This window comes from Bison bison, unplaced genomic scaffold (assembly GCF_000754665.1).
Source record: "Bison bison bison isolate TAMUID 2011002044 unplaced genomic scaffold, Bison_UMD1.0 scf7180017864456, whole genome shotgun sequence".
NCBI lineage: Eukaryota > Metazoa > Chordata > Mammalia > Artiodactyla > Bovidae > Bison > Bison bison.
Genome location: NW_011495018.1, coordinates 28384835 through 28404000, shown reverse-complemented (window position 1 = coordinate 28404000; position 19166 = coordinate 28384835). Strand labels below are relative to the sequence as shown.

The following is a 19166-nucleotide window of genomic DNA, read 5'->3' as shown; positions in this document are numbered from 1 at the left end:
AATTAGAGATATAAAGAGTAATAGAATAAGGATAGCTCAGTAGGAAATTCAGTGGAGAAAAGAGGCTGAATAACTTGGTTTATGTGGAAAGCTAATACAATTCCAAAATAAGGAATTTACGTCACCTATGTAGGCCGCAGGTGTCCTCCTATTCTCCCGAAGGAGAGGAGACACTAAGGCCTCCTGGATAGATCTTAGAAGCCCAGGCATAATTAGTAGGCTTGACGAGCCTCTGCGTTCCAGATGGGGATTCAGCCAGAAGGTGAGTGAAAGAACAACATGGGGAGTATGGACATAACAGAAGCAAAAGATATTATGAAGACGTGGCAAGAAAACACAGAAGAATTATACAAAAAAGATCTTCATGACTCAGATAACCACCATTGTGTGATCACTCACCTAGAACCAGACATCCTGGAGTGTGAAGTCAAATGAGCTTTACGGAGCATCACTACAAATAAGGCTAATGGAGGTGATGGAACTCCAGTTGAGCTATTTCAAATCCTAAAAGATGATGCTGTGAAAGTACTACATTCAATATGCTAGCAAATTTGGAAAACTCAGCAGTGGCCACAGGACTGGAAAAGGTCACTTTTCATTCCAATCCCAAAGAAAGGCAATGCCAAATAATGTTCAAACTACTGCACAATGGCACTCATCTCACATGCTAGCAAAGTAGTGTTGAAAATTCTCCAAGCGAGGCTTCAACAGTACGTGAACTGAGAACTTTGAGATGTTCAAGCTGGATTTAGAAAAGGCAGAGGAACCAGAGATCAAATTGCCAACATCCGTCGGATCATAAGAAAAGCAAGAGAGTTCCAGATAAACATCTATTTCTGCTTTATTGACTATGCCAAAGCCTTGGACTACGTGGATCACAACAAACTGTGAAAAATTCTTAAAGAGATGGGAATATCAGTCCACTTTACCTAGGACTTCCCTGATAGCTCAGTTGGTAAAGAATCTGCCCACAATGCAAGTGACCCTGGTTTGATTCCTGGGTTGGGAAGATCCACTGGAGAAGGGACACGCTACCCACTCCAGTGTTCTTGGGCTTCCCTTGTGGCTCAGCTGGTAAAGAATCCGCCTGCAATGTGGGAGACCTGGATTTGATCCCTGGGTTGGGAAGATCCCCTGGAGAAGGGAAAGGCTACCCACTCCAGTATATGGCCTGGAGAATTTGAATCCTGGACTGTATAGTTCATGGGGTGGCAAAGAGTCGGCTATGACTTTCACTTTCACTTTACCTGCCTCCTGAGAAATCTGTATGCATGTCATGAAGAAACAGTCAGAACTGCACATGGAACAATGGACTGGTTCCAAACTGGGAAAGGAGTATGACAGGATGTATATTGTCCCCCTGCTTATTAAACTTATATGCAGAGTATATCAAGCAAAATGCTGGGCTGGATGAAGCACAAGCTGGAATCAAGATTGTCGGGAGCAATACCAATAACCTCAGATACACAGATAACACCACCCTCATGGCAGAAAGCGAAGAGTAACTGAAGAGCCTCTTCATGAAAGTGAAAGAGGAGAGAGAAGGAGCTGGCTTAAAACTCAATTTTCAAAAAACTGAGATCATGGCATCCAGTCCCATCATTTCATAGCAAATAGATGGGGAAACAATGGAAACAGTGACAGACTTTATTTTCTGGGGCTCCAAAATCACTCCAGATGGTGATTGCAGCCATGAAATTAAAAGATGCTTGCTCCTTGGAAAAAAAGCTATGACCAACCTAGACAGCATATTAAAAAGCAGAGACATTACTTTGCCAACATAAGTCCTCTGAGTCAAAGCTATGGTTTCTCCAGCAGTCACGTATGGATGTGAAAGTTGGACCATAAAGAAAGCTGAGTGCTGAAGAATTAATGCTTTTGCACTGTGGTGTTGGAGAAGACTCCTCAGAGTCCCTTGGACTGCAATGAGATCAAACCAGTCAATCCTAAAGGAAATCAGTCCTCAATATTCACTGGAAAGACTGATGCTGAAGCTGAAGCTCCAATACTTTGTCCACCTGATGCAAAGAACTGACTGATTGGAAAAGACCCTGATTCTGAGAAAGACTGAAGGCAGGAGAAGGGGACAACAGAGGATGAGATGGTTGGATGCCATCACTGACTCGATGGACATGAGTTTGAATAAGCTCCAGGAGTTGGTGATGGACAGGAAACCCTGGCATGCTGCAGTCCATGGGGTCACAAAGAGTCAGACATGACTGAGTGACTGAACTGAGGTGTGTTCAGTTCTCAATCATATCTGATTCTGGGTGCCACATGGACTCTAGCCCACCAGACTGTTCCGTCCATGGAATTTTTCAGGCAAGAATACTGTAGTGCTTGCCACTTCCTACCCTAGGGGATCTTCCAGACCCAAGGATTCAACCAGCATTTCTTGTGTCTCCTGCATTGGCATTTGGATTCTTTACCACTAGCACCACCTGGGAAGCCCCATTAAATATGGTTATTGTTCAGATAGATGCTCAGTCGTTTCCAACTCTTTGCGACCCCCGTGGACTGCAGCATGCCAGCCCTCTTTGTCTATCATCAACTCCCAGAGTTTGCTCAAACTCATGTCCATTGAGTTGATGATGCCATTCAACCATCTCATCCTCTGTTGCCCCCTTCTCCTCCTGCCCTCAATCTTTCCCAGCATCAGGGTCTTTTCCAGGGAGTCAACTCTTTGCATCTACCCATTAAACATAGGCTTACCACGCAACCCACCAATTCTACTTCTGAGTATATTTGCAAAAGAAGCAAAAGCAGGAACTGAAGAGATATTTGTACACCCATGTACAGATAGCCAAAAACACAACAACCAAAAGGTGGAAGCAATTCACTTGGGATCTCATCAGTGGATGATGGATAAACAAAATGTGGCACCTATATACTTGGAATATTACTCAGTCTAAAAAGGAAGGAAATTCTGACAAGTGCTACATCGGCAATGGACTGTAAAGATATTATGCTAAATGAAATAACCAGTATTTTATAGTTTTCTAAGTACTATAACATACATAATTCTCACAACCGCTTCTCTATAAAACAACTGATATCCTCATGACCTCCATTTTATAGCTAGTAGAAAGAGGTCCAGAGAAGCTAAGTAAGTTGCTCAACGTCACACATTAAGTGGTAGAGACAAAAATTAAAAACCTGGTTTCTCTAACTCAAATTTCCATGCTCAAGCTCCTTTCAATACATCATACCGAATTTTCTGTTTACCTCCATAGTAACACTAAAAAAGGAGGCATTACAATATAAAAGAAAGAGCCCTGGATTTGGAATTAGAAAACTATGATTAATTCTCGGATTTGACACACAAGAATTGTGGGACATTTTGCAATTCAAATATCTTCAAGATTTAGTTTCCTCACTAGTTAAAAAGTATACTCTATAGGGTTTGACGACTGAAAAAGACAGCAATTTTTGAAAGAGCAGTACCTAGTTTAGCCCTTACTAAATGAAAATAAATTTTAAAAAATAAAAAAGTAAACTTCTGCAGGCTTAGCATCACCAATATATTCCCCTGATCTGGTGGTAGTGTGGTAAGTGATATTCTAAAACATCCTTCCAGTAATCTCTTGAAAAAACTGACTGGATCTTTTGATGTTTTCTACATATATTCCAAGTCTAATTCATTAGCAACAGTGAAGATGATATAATTACTGTCTGCAGCAAGTTCATCAAGAAGTTTGAGGAATGAAAATGAAGGTATAGGCCTAACTTACAAAGAGAACCGTGTCATGGTTATAGGCATCTGCTCTAAGCCCAAGCCAGTCCTTTCTGGGGTATTCAGAAAAAGGACAGGTCAGTAGTTTAAATCAGCTGTTTGATGGCCCCTAGGAAGAATAAGGACAGCAGCCAAACCAAAAGCCACCGAAAGAAAAAGCAACAATGCAGGAGATTAAAGCAAGCATAAAAGACTGTGATCAAGGAAACAAGCCCCAGATGAAAAGACACTGCCTGAAAACCCTAAGTAAATACATGAATAAATAAACACAACATAAATTATACCCATATGCACTTCATTCTATAGTCCAGAATCTGGTGTTTCTTTCAAACACCCACATTTGTCATACTGTCCTTCGGTCACAAAGGGCTCTTTAGGAGAAGGCAGTTTGTAATTCCTGATTCCTATAGAAAGTCACATTTATCATAAGGATTTACTACAGAATCTGGCTTATTTGCTAGATGCAAATATACATGAAGTTTTGAGATTTATAAAACTATGTTTGCTGCAAAATGTCTCTGGGGGTTAGGTAAGGCAGATCAACCTTCAATACCCTCAATGCAATCTTGTTAGCACATCTCACCCGCCTGCTCCCTCACCCCTGCCCTCCCAAAACACACATTTCACACTTTTTCTTTTGTTCCCAGACTTGTCAAATACTAGTAAGTCACTGCAGGGACAGGACATTTTACCTTAAAAGAAAGGGGTGGCAAGAAAAGAAAGATATAGAAATAAATATTGAATCTCAGCTCTGTCACAAATCAGAATCTATACCAAGTTGTAAATGTGCATTACTATTACTGGGAATATCTGGCAAAACTTATATCTGGAACTAAATCAAGTTTCCCCATCTGTTGGGTTTGCCTCTTCTACTCAATGTTAATTTTTTAATTGTTTGCAAGAGCAATATAATAACTGCTGAGAAAATAAAAAATGATAGGCACAAAGGGAGCCAGAATAACACAAGTCAGCTTTAGGTTTCATGACACTGAAAGCACATTCTCTCCATTTACAAACAGCTCTCTCCTGTGAGTGTGTGCTATTTTCTCAAGACCCTAAACCAACTCCATGTCTGACTCAATTTTATCCAATACATACAGCACTCTGTAATTGCCATGCTGTTTCATAAGGAACCTAAAATGACTTAGCCCCATGAGCTCCATTTGGCTCTGTTTACCACAAATAGAAATAGCCATGTAAAGCAAAACGTCAGAAGTTCCAGATCCCATGAGTCATTCATTCAACTCATGGAGAAAGGCAGAAAAAAATTTCCAGAGAAAAGCTTTCAGATGGCTTATACACAGAAACCACTTTGGCAACAAAGAGGCCTGAAAAGGGTTTGCAACTATCTCCTGGTAAGAAAATTCATAAACGAGCAAATTCTGTGAGCTATTTCAATATGACAAAATGAAAGTCACATGCATTCCTGCTTTTCTTGATCAAATATGAAAACTTCTTCCACTCCTACAGACATCGGGGCTTAAAATAGTACTGATGTTCAACATATTTCACTTAGAAAGGTACAATAAACCTCAGGATTAACCACAGAACTCTGAAAGAGATAAATCCTCACTTCTTACCTGATATTAACCAACGCGTGAGTCACCTTGCTAGCTGCTTCTTTCCACTGGCCTGCATTGGTAGAAAGCCTCAGGACTGTAAAAAAGGAAAGAACAAAGATGTGTCAGACCACTGGTATTAAAGAAATATGAGCGAAGACACAATGAAGAATATCACTATTGGAAAAACCAAACGCAGTCTGTGCCAATCTTCTATTTAAGACATCCTAATCTAGAGGAAAAAAATAAGGGCTTATTCTCAACTATCTTTCCCACAATTTTTTTCCTCTTTCTTTCACTTTCTATCAAAATACTCTACTCCTCTGCCTTGGGTTTCCCTCTCTCCACTCTCCGCTAAAATGTTTCCATACTTAGTTTTTGCATTCAGTTAAAATCTACACTGGGGTGGTGATGTGAGGGTAACCTGATTGCCACATTAATCATTTCCCTAATAGCTGGGGCCGATTTAGTGGAATTGGCCAGCTGAGTAAGTGTCCCTTCCTGTTTCACATACAGTATATCTTTCTCCTAAAGGTCTGAACTGGGTCAAATAGGATAAATAATCTTGTCAGACAGAGGATGGTCATGTTTCAATCAGAGTAACCTGCTTTAGCTCCCTTGCCTTAACTGTGTAACCTGCAACATGAATCAACTGGAATGGTCTTCCCTTCTCTGACCAAAGTCTCTCACACCCTTACTCACAGAAGGGATGATGGAAATATAGTTCCCAGGTGGTGCTAGTTGTATAGAACCCGCCTGCCAATGCAGGAGACTTGGGTTTGATCCCTGGGTCAGGAAGATACTCTAGAACCCACTACAATATTCTTGCCTGGAGAATCCCATGAACAGAGGAGCCAGGCGAGCTATGGCCCACAGGGTCAGAGTCAGACACAACTGAAGCAATTTAGCACACACACATGCATATTCTCTGTCAGCTATGAGCTTCAGGGCCACACATTATAGTACCTATACTCTTTCAGAAAAGAGACAAACCAGCACAAGTGTTTCTGGAAAGAACAAGGATACAGTGGGCGCTCCAAGCATATGTTTTTAATGAGTGAATAACGAATATGAACTAAACATGTAGAGAGTCTACTATGTGCCAGAAACTGGACAAAGAATATATACAATACAGCATACATATGAGACTCAGAGGAGACAATTAATCAATCAAGTTTATTCACAGAACTGTAAGTAAGGGGGCTAGAATTTAAACCTGGAGGGAATGGTCCTACAGCCTGTACTTGATACACTGAGTGGTTAAGAGTGTGAACTCTGAAACCAACTGTTGGTGTCCAAGTCTAGCCTTTGCCACTTACTAGAGAAAAACAGCAATACTTACATGAAAGGATTATTATGAAAATCAAGTAAGTTATATATATAAAGCCTTAGATCAGTACCTGGCACATAGTAATTGTTACATAAGTATTAATATTAGCTATTATTCATTAAATAGACTGTCTTCCAAACAAATGCAAGAATATACTTAAGACCTTCTCAGAGGAGAAAGTCAGTTAGTTAGTTAATCAGAGCCTAACATTAAAAAACGTATAACCAATCTGCATAGGTACCATCACTACCAACTCCTGACCAGTACTGCTCTAGCAAGAGTAGTAGCAGCAGCAGCTGTACTAGAGGGAGGGCATATAACTGTAATAGGGAAAGAAAACTCATCTGGCTACTCTGCATCTATTTCAGCAATATTTCATTTTTATAAATTCATGCAATTTTACGAAAGAGAAGATGGAAGCCTTAATAAAACATTATCAGAGTGCTGCTTTCCTAATTTACAAGATTTAGTGCAGGGGAACTCAGTTTCAAGTTAGAGCTTTTCAGTCTCAACTCAGGGATTCATTAAGTGTATGCACAAATTTATTCATGAATGAACAAAACTGTTTCAAGCAGGTCAGACATATTTTTTTCAACTCAGTTGCAAAAACTGTTTAGATATATCCGTTTTCCACTAGACCCTCCACTAAACCATAAATTCTCTGATGGTGAAGATCTAGTATTTGTGGAATTGAGCTGAATTTTACTCCCCTTTCCTCAGAGAGGTATTCAACTCTGTTCACGGATTATTTCTCTGTTAACATCCTGTCACATCTGTTCCTTAGTGAACAGGCACCCAGATGACCTCATCACTACATTTCCAAGGGCAACAAGCTTTCCAAGCCATTGGCTTTTACATTCTTTTCTAAGTTCCCAAATTTAAACACAAAATTATCTCAAAACACCCAAACGCCTCAAGCTAAGTTTATCATTTAGGTAGTACAAAGTATGATACACCAAAACAGCATACCATGCAGCCATTTAAAAAAGAGACTTAAAGTAATAGCAAAAACTGGAAACAACCATAATTTTCATGAAAGGAAAGAATGGTTAAATAAACAGTATCCATACTATGCAAAAAAAGAGAGGGTGGAGAGAGAAAGAAACTTAAGAAAACTACCAAAAAAAAAAAAAATGTTCTATAATAGCTTAAAAAAAAAATAGGATAACATGATCACAATTATGTAAAACTATGCATAAAGTAGACTAATATGTGCATGCATGCTAAGTCGCTTCAGTGGTGTCTGACTCTTTGCGACCCCTATGGACAGTAGCCCACCAAGCTCCTCTGTCCATGGGATTCTCCAGGCAAGAATACTTGAATAGGTTGCCCTGCCCTTTTTCAGAGGATTTTTTCAACCCAGGGATCGAACCCACATCCCTTACATCTCCTGCATTAACAGGTGGGTTCTTTACCACTAGCGCCACCTGGGACGCCCATATGAAAATAGTGCTCATACTAGAAAGGAGAGATTGTATTAAATAAAAAAATTTGTACCTTGTTTTTTCTTTAGTACTGGTAATTATCTTTTTCTAAAAGGAAAAAAACAGTTCAAAATATGGTATCATTTACGGTTCAGGGTAGCTTATGTCAAGGTCCTTCCTCATCAGTGGATATCACTGCTGTAGGAATATTAAATGTGTCTTTATCAAGAGTCTCCTTCTTCTAGCCATGATGAAGTAACAAGACATAATTAACCCTTCTACCTTAAGCAATAAAAAACTGAACAAAATATAAGAAACAATAGCTTTCAGACATTGGACAATGGGTATACAGAACTGTGATCCTTTAAGATGGAAAACAAACAAGGTGAGCCCTAGAATTATCCCAGCTTACTGTGTGAAAAAGTTTCCAACCTACAGGGCAGACAGGAGGAACTTAAACAGAATCCAGAAGCTTGCTAAATCAAAGACACAGAGATTAGCAACTGGACAGGACAAGGCACCTAGAATTTGTGGCATAGAGCACTGTAGAGGAGGGAGTTTAACAGGGTATTCTATAAGTTTGTAGAGGGGTCCTCTTACATCTTTTGCTGAGCACTGATCTACACATAAAAAAGAGAAAACTACTCAAGCCTGGGGGTAAAGAACCACTGGAAAAGAGAAGAAATTGTGGAGCTCATGGAAGGCTCTACAAGCAAAATAATTTGAATTTCCACCAGTAAGAGTAGAAAAACCTATCGATATATGAATTATCAGGAAGAATCTTCAGATGGGTACTGCATTAGTAATCTGGCCAAATTAGCCTATAATAAAAGTTGCTCTTAACCCAATTTAATAACCCTTAAAAGCAAATCCTAAAAGGATGAAACAGATTCCATACAACATAACTGCATTCCAGAATAAAGTCTAACATTATATAAAGGAACATAATAAAATCAAACCTTACAACATTAACATCACAATGTTCAAAATCCAATTTAAAAATTACCAGCATTCAAGAAGTAGGAAAGGGACTTCCTGGTGGTCCAGTGGTTAAGAAAACACCTTGCAGAACTATACTCAATATTTTGTAATAACCTATAGTTGAAAAGAATCTAAAAAAGAATACACATATGTATACACACACACACACACACAAATCACTTTGCTCTATATCTGAAACTGATACAACATTGTAAATCAACTGTTTCAATAAAAATTTTTCAAAAAGAATCCACCTTGCAGTGCAGGGGACACAGGTTCAATCCCAGGTCAGAGAACTCAGATCCCACTAGAGAGCCCATGTGCTGCAACCAAAGACCCCACATGATGCAACGAAGATCCTGCATGCCACAACTAAGACCCAATGCAGCCTAATTAATTAATTTTAAAAACCCAAAGAAGCCAGAAAAACATAACCCAAAAGCAGGAGAAAAATCAGTCAATAAAACAGACCTAGACATGAAGAGAGATGATGCAGTTAGTGGGAAAGGACATTAAAACAGCTATTGTAATAATGCTCCATATGCTCGGGAAGGTACCAAGTGAAAACAAAACTTGTGTTCACATAAATCTGTGTACAAAAATGTTTACAGAGGTTTTATTTACAATCCCTAAAAACTGGAAACTTTCTAAATGTCCTTCCACTGATAAATGGATAAGTTAAACTAGCATATTCCCACAATGGAATATTACCCCATAATAAAAAGGAACAAACTACTGATACCTGCATCAACATGGATAACTTCAAACAAATTACTATGTATAAGAAGCCAGACTCCCAGTGCACTAGCCCCAAGCATCCAGTATGGGATGGTATGGGGAGGGAGGAGGAAGGAGGGTTCAGGATGGGGAACACATGTATACCTGTGGCGGATTCATTTTGATATTTGGCAAAACTAATACAATTATGTAAAGTTTAAAAATACAATAAAATTTTAAAAAAATAAATAAATAAATAAATAAAAGAAAAAAAAAAAAAAAAGAAGCCAGACTCAAAAAATGGTATGATGTCATCTATATACTTTTTTAGAAAAGGCAAAATCATGGGGACAAGGAATAGATCAGTGGTTGCTAGAAAGTGACTAGGAGCTGATCTCAAAGCAATAGGTGGAGGAGTTGATCTTACAGGAGTACAGAGAAGAGGGAAGTTTTTGAGATGGTAAAACTCTTCTAAATCTTGATTTTCTGTGATAATTATACTTCTATATGCATTTGCTGAAATTCAGAACAGTACATTAAAAATGGTGCATTATATCATATATGTAAATTATACTTCAAAAAACCTGACTAAAAAATACATTTTTTTCCACCTGAAGTTTCATTATACTTTACACAAAATGGAGAGTACTGAAACATGCCACCTCCTGCTATTTGTTGTGTTTCATTTAGTAAAATTCACTTTCCTCTTTGTACTTTCTTAGTACATCTGAGCATTCCCAGATATCCTTTCTTCTCTTGTTGCTATAGCTGTAAACGTTGATCTCATTTGACTGTGTACATGGCTCAACTGTGCAGGTAAGCCAGACATCTATAAAACACCTCCCCCACTCCAACTCTCCTTCCTTTCCTCACTGAAAGACCTCTTTATTCATCCATTAATGGGTGTTAAAGCCTCTGGGGCAGCTCTTCACCCTTGGAAAATTCTATATTCTTGAAAACAAGGATACTGGTAAAAGCCGGGTAGATGCAAACCACACCAGGGTACACTGAGAACGTTCTGCCAATGGGAAGTTTGCTAGAGGGTTCTCATGGGAAGACTTCCTAGCTCAAAAAAAAAAAAAAAAAGACGTGTGACTTGATATGACAATGGGAACCTCTTATTCTGAGGGGAGCTGACCTGATGCTAAAGCTATTACACTGACGATGAGAGAGCAGGGAAATAAAAAAAAAAATTCCTCCTAGGCAATCCTTTCCACTGTTTGCTTCTACTCTTTCTCCATGTATTCCAAATCCCCTCTACTTTACTCATGATACATACAGGAGTCCCAAGCAGAAGATGAACTTTTCATAAATAGTCCCAACAATAGGGATCAATAAACTAATCAATAGTGACAGAAAGCAGATCAGGGGTTGCCTAGGGATAAGGGACAGAGGTGGTAAAAGTGACATAGAGGGACACAAGGAAATTTGGGGAGAGGGGGAGGATATGTACATTATCTTGATTTAATGACACCTTCATGTATACATACACATGCCAAAACTTATCAAAAATTGTATCCTTTAAAAAAGTGCAGTTTGGGACTTCCCTGGGGGTCCAGTGGTTAAGACTCCATGCTTCCACTGCAGGGGGTGTGGGTTCCATCCCTGGTCAGGGAACTAAGATCCCATATGCCTCAGCATGGCCAAAAAAAAAAAAGAATGCAGTTTATTATATACTGATCACATCCCTAATAAGTTGGAGCTTTTTAATAGACAACTTTATTGAGTGGCTTACTATTTCTGGGAAATCTAAAGAAATCTTTCTTGACCTTTAAACTTAGGTAGGTTTGATTAGACTCTTCACTCAAACTTACAGGGATACATGACCTCTTATAGAAGTAAGGAATACTCATGTGGCTGCAGAGTAAATTTTAGGCAAGCCAATCACCAAAAGGTTTTTGCAAAAAAGATTTTTATCTAATGCCCACTTCCTCTTCTAAGTTATGCTAAAAATACATAGGTACATTAAAAATCCTTAAAACCTTGTACCTTTTCAAATCACACAATGTTCCTTTGGGATCCAAGCTCTTCTATTTGCTGCTGTCAACTCCCACCCACTCTCACACCCATCTCACTGGCATTCACTAAATCTACAAGCCTCCCTATTTTCTCTCTTTCACAAACATCAAGAAAGGGCTACAGGGATGCTAACCAGCCTTCTACTGAGATGAATTTTGAGTTCCTGAAGGCGAGGAAGTCCACATATACTTTCTTATTGCCTGAGAAAAGGAGACTACTATAGTTCTGTGCCAAGTAAGGGCACCAAGCAACTAGGGGAGAATCTTTTGGAGTCTTTTCCTTTCATAGACCAAAAATCACAGCTGATCGGGAGAGAAAAATAAAAAGAAGACAGCTTACCCATAGAGTAGAGGTTGTCAAAGCTCTGGTGCATGCGGATAATCTCATAGTAGAGTTCATCATAACTGCTGGGGGTGGGCAGGAATGTATCTCCATATGTGATAAACATATTAAATAGGTTCACAATCTAAAAAAGAAGCAAAAGCCCATATATAGACATCATACTATGAAGACTCAGAAGGGTATTATCAGTAGTGTGCTATATAGCCAGCTCTTACTGTCTTTCAAGAGCAGTTAAATTTTCAGCAATTTTGTTAGCTGGTTATTAAACAAAATCATTATTAAAAATTAACTTTTCTATAAAACTTACCATTCAATAAATTACATTAAAGTAATAATTACTGAAAACTCATCACTTTCTAATTATTTTCTACCTTTCCATATTATCAATCCCCTTGAAATTAATTTACACCTCTTATATCTGTGTGGTGGGAATATTATATAAGAGTGTGTGTTACCATTATTTCATGAAAGAGCCCAGGTTCTCCAAAGACACAGGTGAAAGTGGAAGCACTAGTAGGGAGATTCTGATCCAAAGGGAAAATAAAGGCCTGGTATCCTCCTATAGTTTAATCCTTAGAACACCAGCTCCTGTCTCAAACCAGCCCATTTTTGCCCTAGAGTATAGCTTCAGAAAAATAAACGTGTTTTTTTGCTACTCACCATAAGAGCTAATGTAAAAATGTTGTGCTTTGCCAAAAGTACAGTCTCATTTGACATAAGGAACTTCAACAAATTTATCAAGGCTTTAAAAAAAAGAAAAAAAAAAAGGCATTGATAAGATAATCAAAGCATAATCAATAAAGTTAAATGAAAGTAGACTAGATCTAAAGAAATCCAAACAGGGCTAGAATGAGTATATCACAGCTACTAGGAAATTTTTAAAAGCAGGCAGAGCAGGTGTAGTTGAAGAAAACACTGACCTTCTCAAGTACATGTCTGCTTATCTGTCTACAGAAGGTTATAAAAAATCTACTTTTTACTTCTTAAATAGCAATTAAGCTCAGAAATCTGACTATAAAATGGACATTTCAGTGTTCCAAATTTACACCTGTATGCTGATTTCCCCATCAAATTTCCTCAGTTTACTGAGCGTCCCTTCTCACCCCAGGCTGCTAGCGTTTCAAGTCACCAAGTTTTAGCTGCATATCTGTTTCAAACATTACAGCTAAGAAGGACATCTTTCGAATCTAAATGATCAACAGACATACTATAGAACTTACTGCTTTAGTTCTGGATAAAAAAAGAGCTCATGAAGGAAAAAAAAGCCCTTAACTGTTCTAAATATTCAAATAAGAGTGCAACATGCTCTGTCCTCTCTTAACTGTGACAACATTTACTGAAAAGGTCCCCTTTTTGCCTTGTAATCTTTAATGAGGGGAGAGAGTGCCAAAACCCAAGCAATCTCAATCATGAGATTGACTGCTAAGTCCTAGTTAAACAGTACAGCTTTAAAGACATTTTTGCCAATAAATATTAAGCATAAAATAATTTAACCGCTGCCTTATACTCTTTCATCCAAGGCTATAAACTCAGTCCTGCTTCTGTGCCCACCATAGCCACTGCCACTGTACCTATCTCCCCTGTGTGATGGGGAATATAAAGGAGGGGTTCAGCGGCTACAAGTATTTGATGTTCCTTTTGTCTTCTCCCCATCAACCTGTCCTACTTCTACATATACACACACAAAAAAGGCTCGACCGCTCCTTTCCTAAAACCATACCTGCTTTTTTGTCAGCAGAGAAGTCCCTTCTCTCGTCTGAGCTTTGTGTGAAGTTTACTACTCTTAGAAAAGAGATGTGAGCTTAGATTTAAAACAGCAGGGAATGGTAAGTAGGAGTAAGTCTCTCCAGACACTTGCTGCCTGCCATACAACACCCCTCACTCTCAACCCTCTAAAAGCACAGGTACAGTAAAGAAACAGCAGGCAAGGAAAAGTACAAGAGCTTGTCTACATTCTGTTTCTAAAGCCTGATTCTTCCCTTCAAACAGGGGGGGAAAAAAAAAAGCCTTGCTAGGGTTGAAGGAGGCAGGCATCCTCATTTATGAACTCTTCACCCTGACTCAAGTTCTCTGAGGTTTCCTAATGGAAAGGCAAATGATAGGCAGCTGGCTTTTTTGATGTTGTCTGTTAACAAGTGATCTACTGGACTGGACCTAAAAAAGCTCCACGGGAGGCCACTCTGGATCATACAATCTACTAAGCTCCTAGTAGGCCAGGAGCTCAGAGAATGAAGGGGACTAGCTAAAATCCACATAAAAATGACTAACCCATGGGGATTCCCTAGCAGTCCAGTGGTTAGAATTCGGCACTTTCACTGACATGGCCCAGGTTCAATCTCTGATTGGGTAACTAAGATCCTGCAAGCTGCAGCACGGCCAAGAAAAAGACTAACCCAGCCCAGATCTCTCAATGCGTAGGGGCTGCCCACACCACCCCCACTAACCCCAGAGCTTAGACAAGCCCTGTTAATAGATAAATCTTCTGACAGTAGGACTCCCTAAATTCACAGGAGACAAGAAAAAGGATGGGTAACACATGTGGCATTCTACAAAACATAATGGCTAGCTAGAGACAAAGTTGCTTTTGCACATATCCAATCAAGGAAGGCTTTTGTCCCAGGTACATGCAGCACAAAGATGCAGCCTCAGCAGTGGTTATGTGGTAATTAAGGGGTAGAAAACCTGGAGAAAAGGAAGTGAGCACAATGATTTATTGCTCCTCTGCTGGACTATAGCTAGCCTTGATCTCTGGGATTCAGAGTCAGGGATGACAAAATGATAAATATGAAGGGAGGAAGAGAGCAATTCTAGCACAGGCCAAGAGGTGGCCTGCGTTTCAATTGTCACCGATGTCAGCAGAGTCAAATAGTGTTGAGAAGGAGAGTCCAGCACTGCAATACTCCGAGAGTCTGTGTCAGGGAAACCTGCATTCTATCCCTGACAATTCAGGTCAGACCCCCTCCTTCTGAAAAAGCCAGGGTTTTCTTACCTGGAAGCCATCATTCTCCAGAGGGAATTTAAAAGGCAGCTAAAATGAACCAAGTACCCTTAAAATTGGCTCCCATGAGCCTCTGACATCAGGAACCATGATTCTTCTTCGAGAAGGAATGTCCCAAATATCCCATAATATAACACTTTTTTCCTTCAACATCTTTCTGACTTAGCATTCTATCAACTGTTCAGTGTCCTATATACACATACATGGTCTTCTATCCTCTAACCCGATGTGATGGGAGTTAAAAATTTGTGAGGCTTCAACATAGTTGATTTTAAATTTTTAGAGCTAGAAAGGACCTTAGAGGTTATTTAATCCTACTCCCTCATTTTTGGATTCAAAAACAACCCCTGACCACCACCCCAACTAGTTAGTGACCAAGCAGGGACTAGAACCTGGTCTCCTGTTCAGTGTTCTTTCTTCCATTCCATTAAGATAAAAGCCTGCAGTCCATGGGGTTGTAAGAGTCCATGATGTCACTGCTTAGCAACCGAACAACAACAACAGACAAACAAAGGTGCTGAGAGTGAAAGTGAAGTCACTCAGTCGTGTCCGACCCTTTGGTACCCCATGGGCTACAGACTGCCAGGCTCCTCCATCCGTGGGATTTTCCAGGCAAGAATACTGGAGTGGTTTGCCAGTTCCTTCTCCAGAGGATCTTCCTGACCCAGGAATCAAACCCGGGTCTCCCACACTGCAGGCAGACTCTTTACCATCTGAGCTAGATGCAGTCAAATATTAAAACAGAAGGAAGCTCATGTATAAATGGTGTGCTTAAGATTTGCTAAGTATACTACCATCAATACTTTCCTAGAAGACTCTGGTTTATAACTTTCTCCACCTATTGGCTGCTCCAAGGTTATTTCCATCTACTTGGTGCTCTTCTTTTCTTGGTCCTCAGCTACTTATTATAGCACAACTGCTTAACACCTCATTATTACCTTTCTTCTATTCATTCTCAACACTAAAAAACTTCTAGTAGCTTTTCTCAGCAAAAAACACCTCAGCGGGCCCTCTATATCAGCTTTCATCTCTCCTCTTTATTTTTATTTTTAATTGTTTTAAAAAAAAAACACATTTATTTGCCTATGCCAGTTCTTAGTTGCAGCATGCGGGACTTCTTAGTTGTGGCCTGCAAACTCTTAGTTCCGGTATGTGGGATCTAGCTCCCTGACGAGGGATGGAACCTGGGCCCCCTGCGTTGGGAGCTCAGAGTCTTAGCCACTGGACCGCCACAGAAGTCCCTCATCTCTCTTCTTTAAATCTCATCTTTCCTACACCTCTATCTCCCTTTCTCTGTTTCCTCTCTAGGATTTTTAAAAAATAATACTACTAATAATAAATGTAAACTAAAACTGTTCCTATTCCCCTCACTCTGGGTGTGTCCTTCAAAATTATGTACTGAACATAGACCATGATCAGATCTGAACTTCAAATGGAGCTGCTACTGCTGCTGCTAAGTCGCTTCAGTCGTGTCCGACTCTGTGCAACCCCATAGACGGCAGCCCACCAGGCTCCCCTGTCCCTGGGATTCTCTAGGCAAGAGTACTGGAGTGGGTTGCCATTTCCTTCTCCTCAAATGAAGCTAAGATCCCCTTTCTTTATGCAAAATCAGAACTGAAACAAACAAAAAAAACCTGAGTATAAGCAATTCATAGCCAGGTTTATTCATAAGCTATTATGATGCAGTGCTATGGACAGGGTTTAACTGCAGGGCAGAGAATAGCCGTGGGCCAGGGGCAGGTTAAGGACAGAAGAGAAATGGTACTCAGGATCTCGGTGCCAACACACAAGTAGCAGAGAGCTCATGCTGGCCGATTCCTGCCTCACCACTCTCCAAACACACATTTTTAGAAAACCACCCTCGATCCACTTGTTCACTTGGTGCCATTTGGGCACATGACCAGCCAAACTGTTCCAAGGACAGTCACAGAGGTAACAGTACATAGAGGGAAGAGTTAGGATAACTAAAACAGACAAGGTATTGGTTGTATAAACATAAGATTATTAATTAGTCATATCTCTGTTAAGAGTTTGGTATCAAGCATGACACGTGTTGTAGTCATTGTGAAGATAAGCGGTGGAGCAGGATATACTTTTTTCTTTTTAATTTAACACTTTGGTTACCATGTTTCTAATTTTTAGGTAACAGTTTTAAAAGGAAGCAGGGGAGAAGAGACTAACACAAAATCTTCCTCAACAAAAATATGATCCTTAGTCTGAGGGATTTCCAAAGAAAAAGGGCCTATGTTATAGAAACTCAATACTGTGTAAACAGTTCTGCCCATTAGGCAAGCAATGGCTACCCATTCCACAAAACAGAATCACACAGTTTATTGCAGAGTATCTTTTCAGATGAGGACAAGCTTGGTGGCTGAGACCCTCCGGGCCTTAACAGACAATTCTCACTGGCCCCAATCCTTCACAGCCCCGGGAACAGGCTGTCCCCAAACACCAATGCCAGATAGATATATCGTAGAGAGAAATGGATCATATCTTTCTGCTGAATGACACCTACTACAAGTCACCAACTATGCCAGAAGTTCACATCAAGTACAGTTGTTCCTCAGTATCCACAGTGGGGGTGGGGGGTGGGTAGGATTGGCTCCAGGACTTTCCCCCCAAATACCCAATTCCATAGAGTCTCAAGTCCTTTAAATAAAATGGTATAGTTACCTACACACATCTTCCTATATAGTTTAAACCAACTCTAGGTTGCTTACAATGCAATACCTAACACAATGTAATACCTAATACAATGTAAAAGCCATGTAAATAGTTGCTAGCATACAGCAAATTCATGTTCTGCTCTTTGGAAATTTCTGGAATTTTTTTTTCCAAATATTTTTGATCTGTGGTTGGCTGAACCCGTGGATGCAGAACCCATGGATATAGAGGGAAAACTGTATCTCAAATCTTCCTCTTTTCTACTGCACTCCACTTGAGAGCTTAAAAAGAGATACCTAACTATAGAAATCATCTCCCCCAAACTGCATTCATCTCTTTTCAAAGGGAGAAACACAAAAGTCATAAATGGCAAGGGAAGTAACATCTATTAGGTATATGCTAGATGGTAGGCATTATGTAAAGCACTTAAAGTACATCACTCTCACTGAAACCTAGTAAGTATCCCATGAAGGAGCTAATAACGGTCCCAATTAACAGATGACCAAATTAAAATTCAGAAAGATTTAATAAGTTATCCAAAGTCACATAGCTAATTGAAGATAAATTACATTAACAGCAACATACCAGGATGGTCCATGAACTCCCCTTGCTGAGATTTATGAAACTGTACTGGTTCCTCCTAAACTTCACTTAAAAAAACATTTGTTGAAGGTTGAGGAACAAGCTATCTAGGACCAATACTTGTATTTGCCATCCAAAACTGTAACTTTATGCCACCCAAAACTGTAACTTTAATCAGAGTTCCACTAACCAGCACCTCACACATCCAAGTGATCAAAAGAAAAATCTTGTAAGTTCATCTCTCTTTTAAGCATCTCAGAATTTTACTCCACTGACCTAAAGACACTTTAACCTGCACAGTCTCAAAAACAAGAAGTGAAAAGCAAGGACTCAAGTATTTTTGCACCCATGTTTATAACAGCATTATTTACAATAGCCAAAAGGTGGAAGCAATACAAGAATCCATTGACACGTGAATAGATAAACAAAACGTGAAAGACACAATCAGAAAATTACTTGAGCTAATCAGTGAATTTAGTAAAATTACAGGATACCAAATCAATATACAGAAATCCCTTGCACTAACAGTGACAAATCAGAAAGAGAAATTAAGGAATCAATTCCATTCACCATTGCAATAAAAAAAATTAAAATACCTAGGAATAAATCTACCTAAGGAGACAGAAGAGCTGTATACAGAAAACTATAAGACACTGATGAAAGAAATCAAAGATGACATAAACAGATGGAGAGATATACCAAGCTCCTAGATTGGAAGAATTAATATTGTGAAAATGACTATACTACCCAGAGCAAACTACAGATTCAACGCAATCCCTATCAAATTACCAATGGCATTTTTCACAGAACTAGAACA

The 19166-nt window shown here is 39.4% G+C and overlaps 1 protein-coding gene across 6 annotated transcripts in view; it reads right to left on the bottom strand.

The window, feature by feature from the left end:
• Positions 1-19166, bottom strand: part of LOC105002686 (chromosome unknown open reading frame, human C10orf76) — a 180098-nt gene that overhangs the window by 93527 nt on the left and 67405 nt on the right. For 5 of the 6 annotated variants that reach the window (XM_010859467.1, XM_010859465.1, XM_010859466.1 and 2 more), the window contains 3 exons: positions 12766-12848; positions 12103-12229; positions 5314-5389 (listed from right to left, as the gene is read on the bottom strand). In XM_010859467.1, coding sequence (XP_010857769.1) covers positions 5314-5389; positions 12103-12229; positions 12766-12848 — 286 coding nt within the window. Of the gene's footprint in view, positions 1-5313; positions 5390-8119; positions 8155-12102; positions 12230-12765; positions 12849-19166 lie in introns of those variants that run through there. The other variant, XM_010859470.1, reaches the window with a different exon arrangement.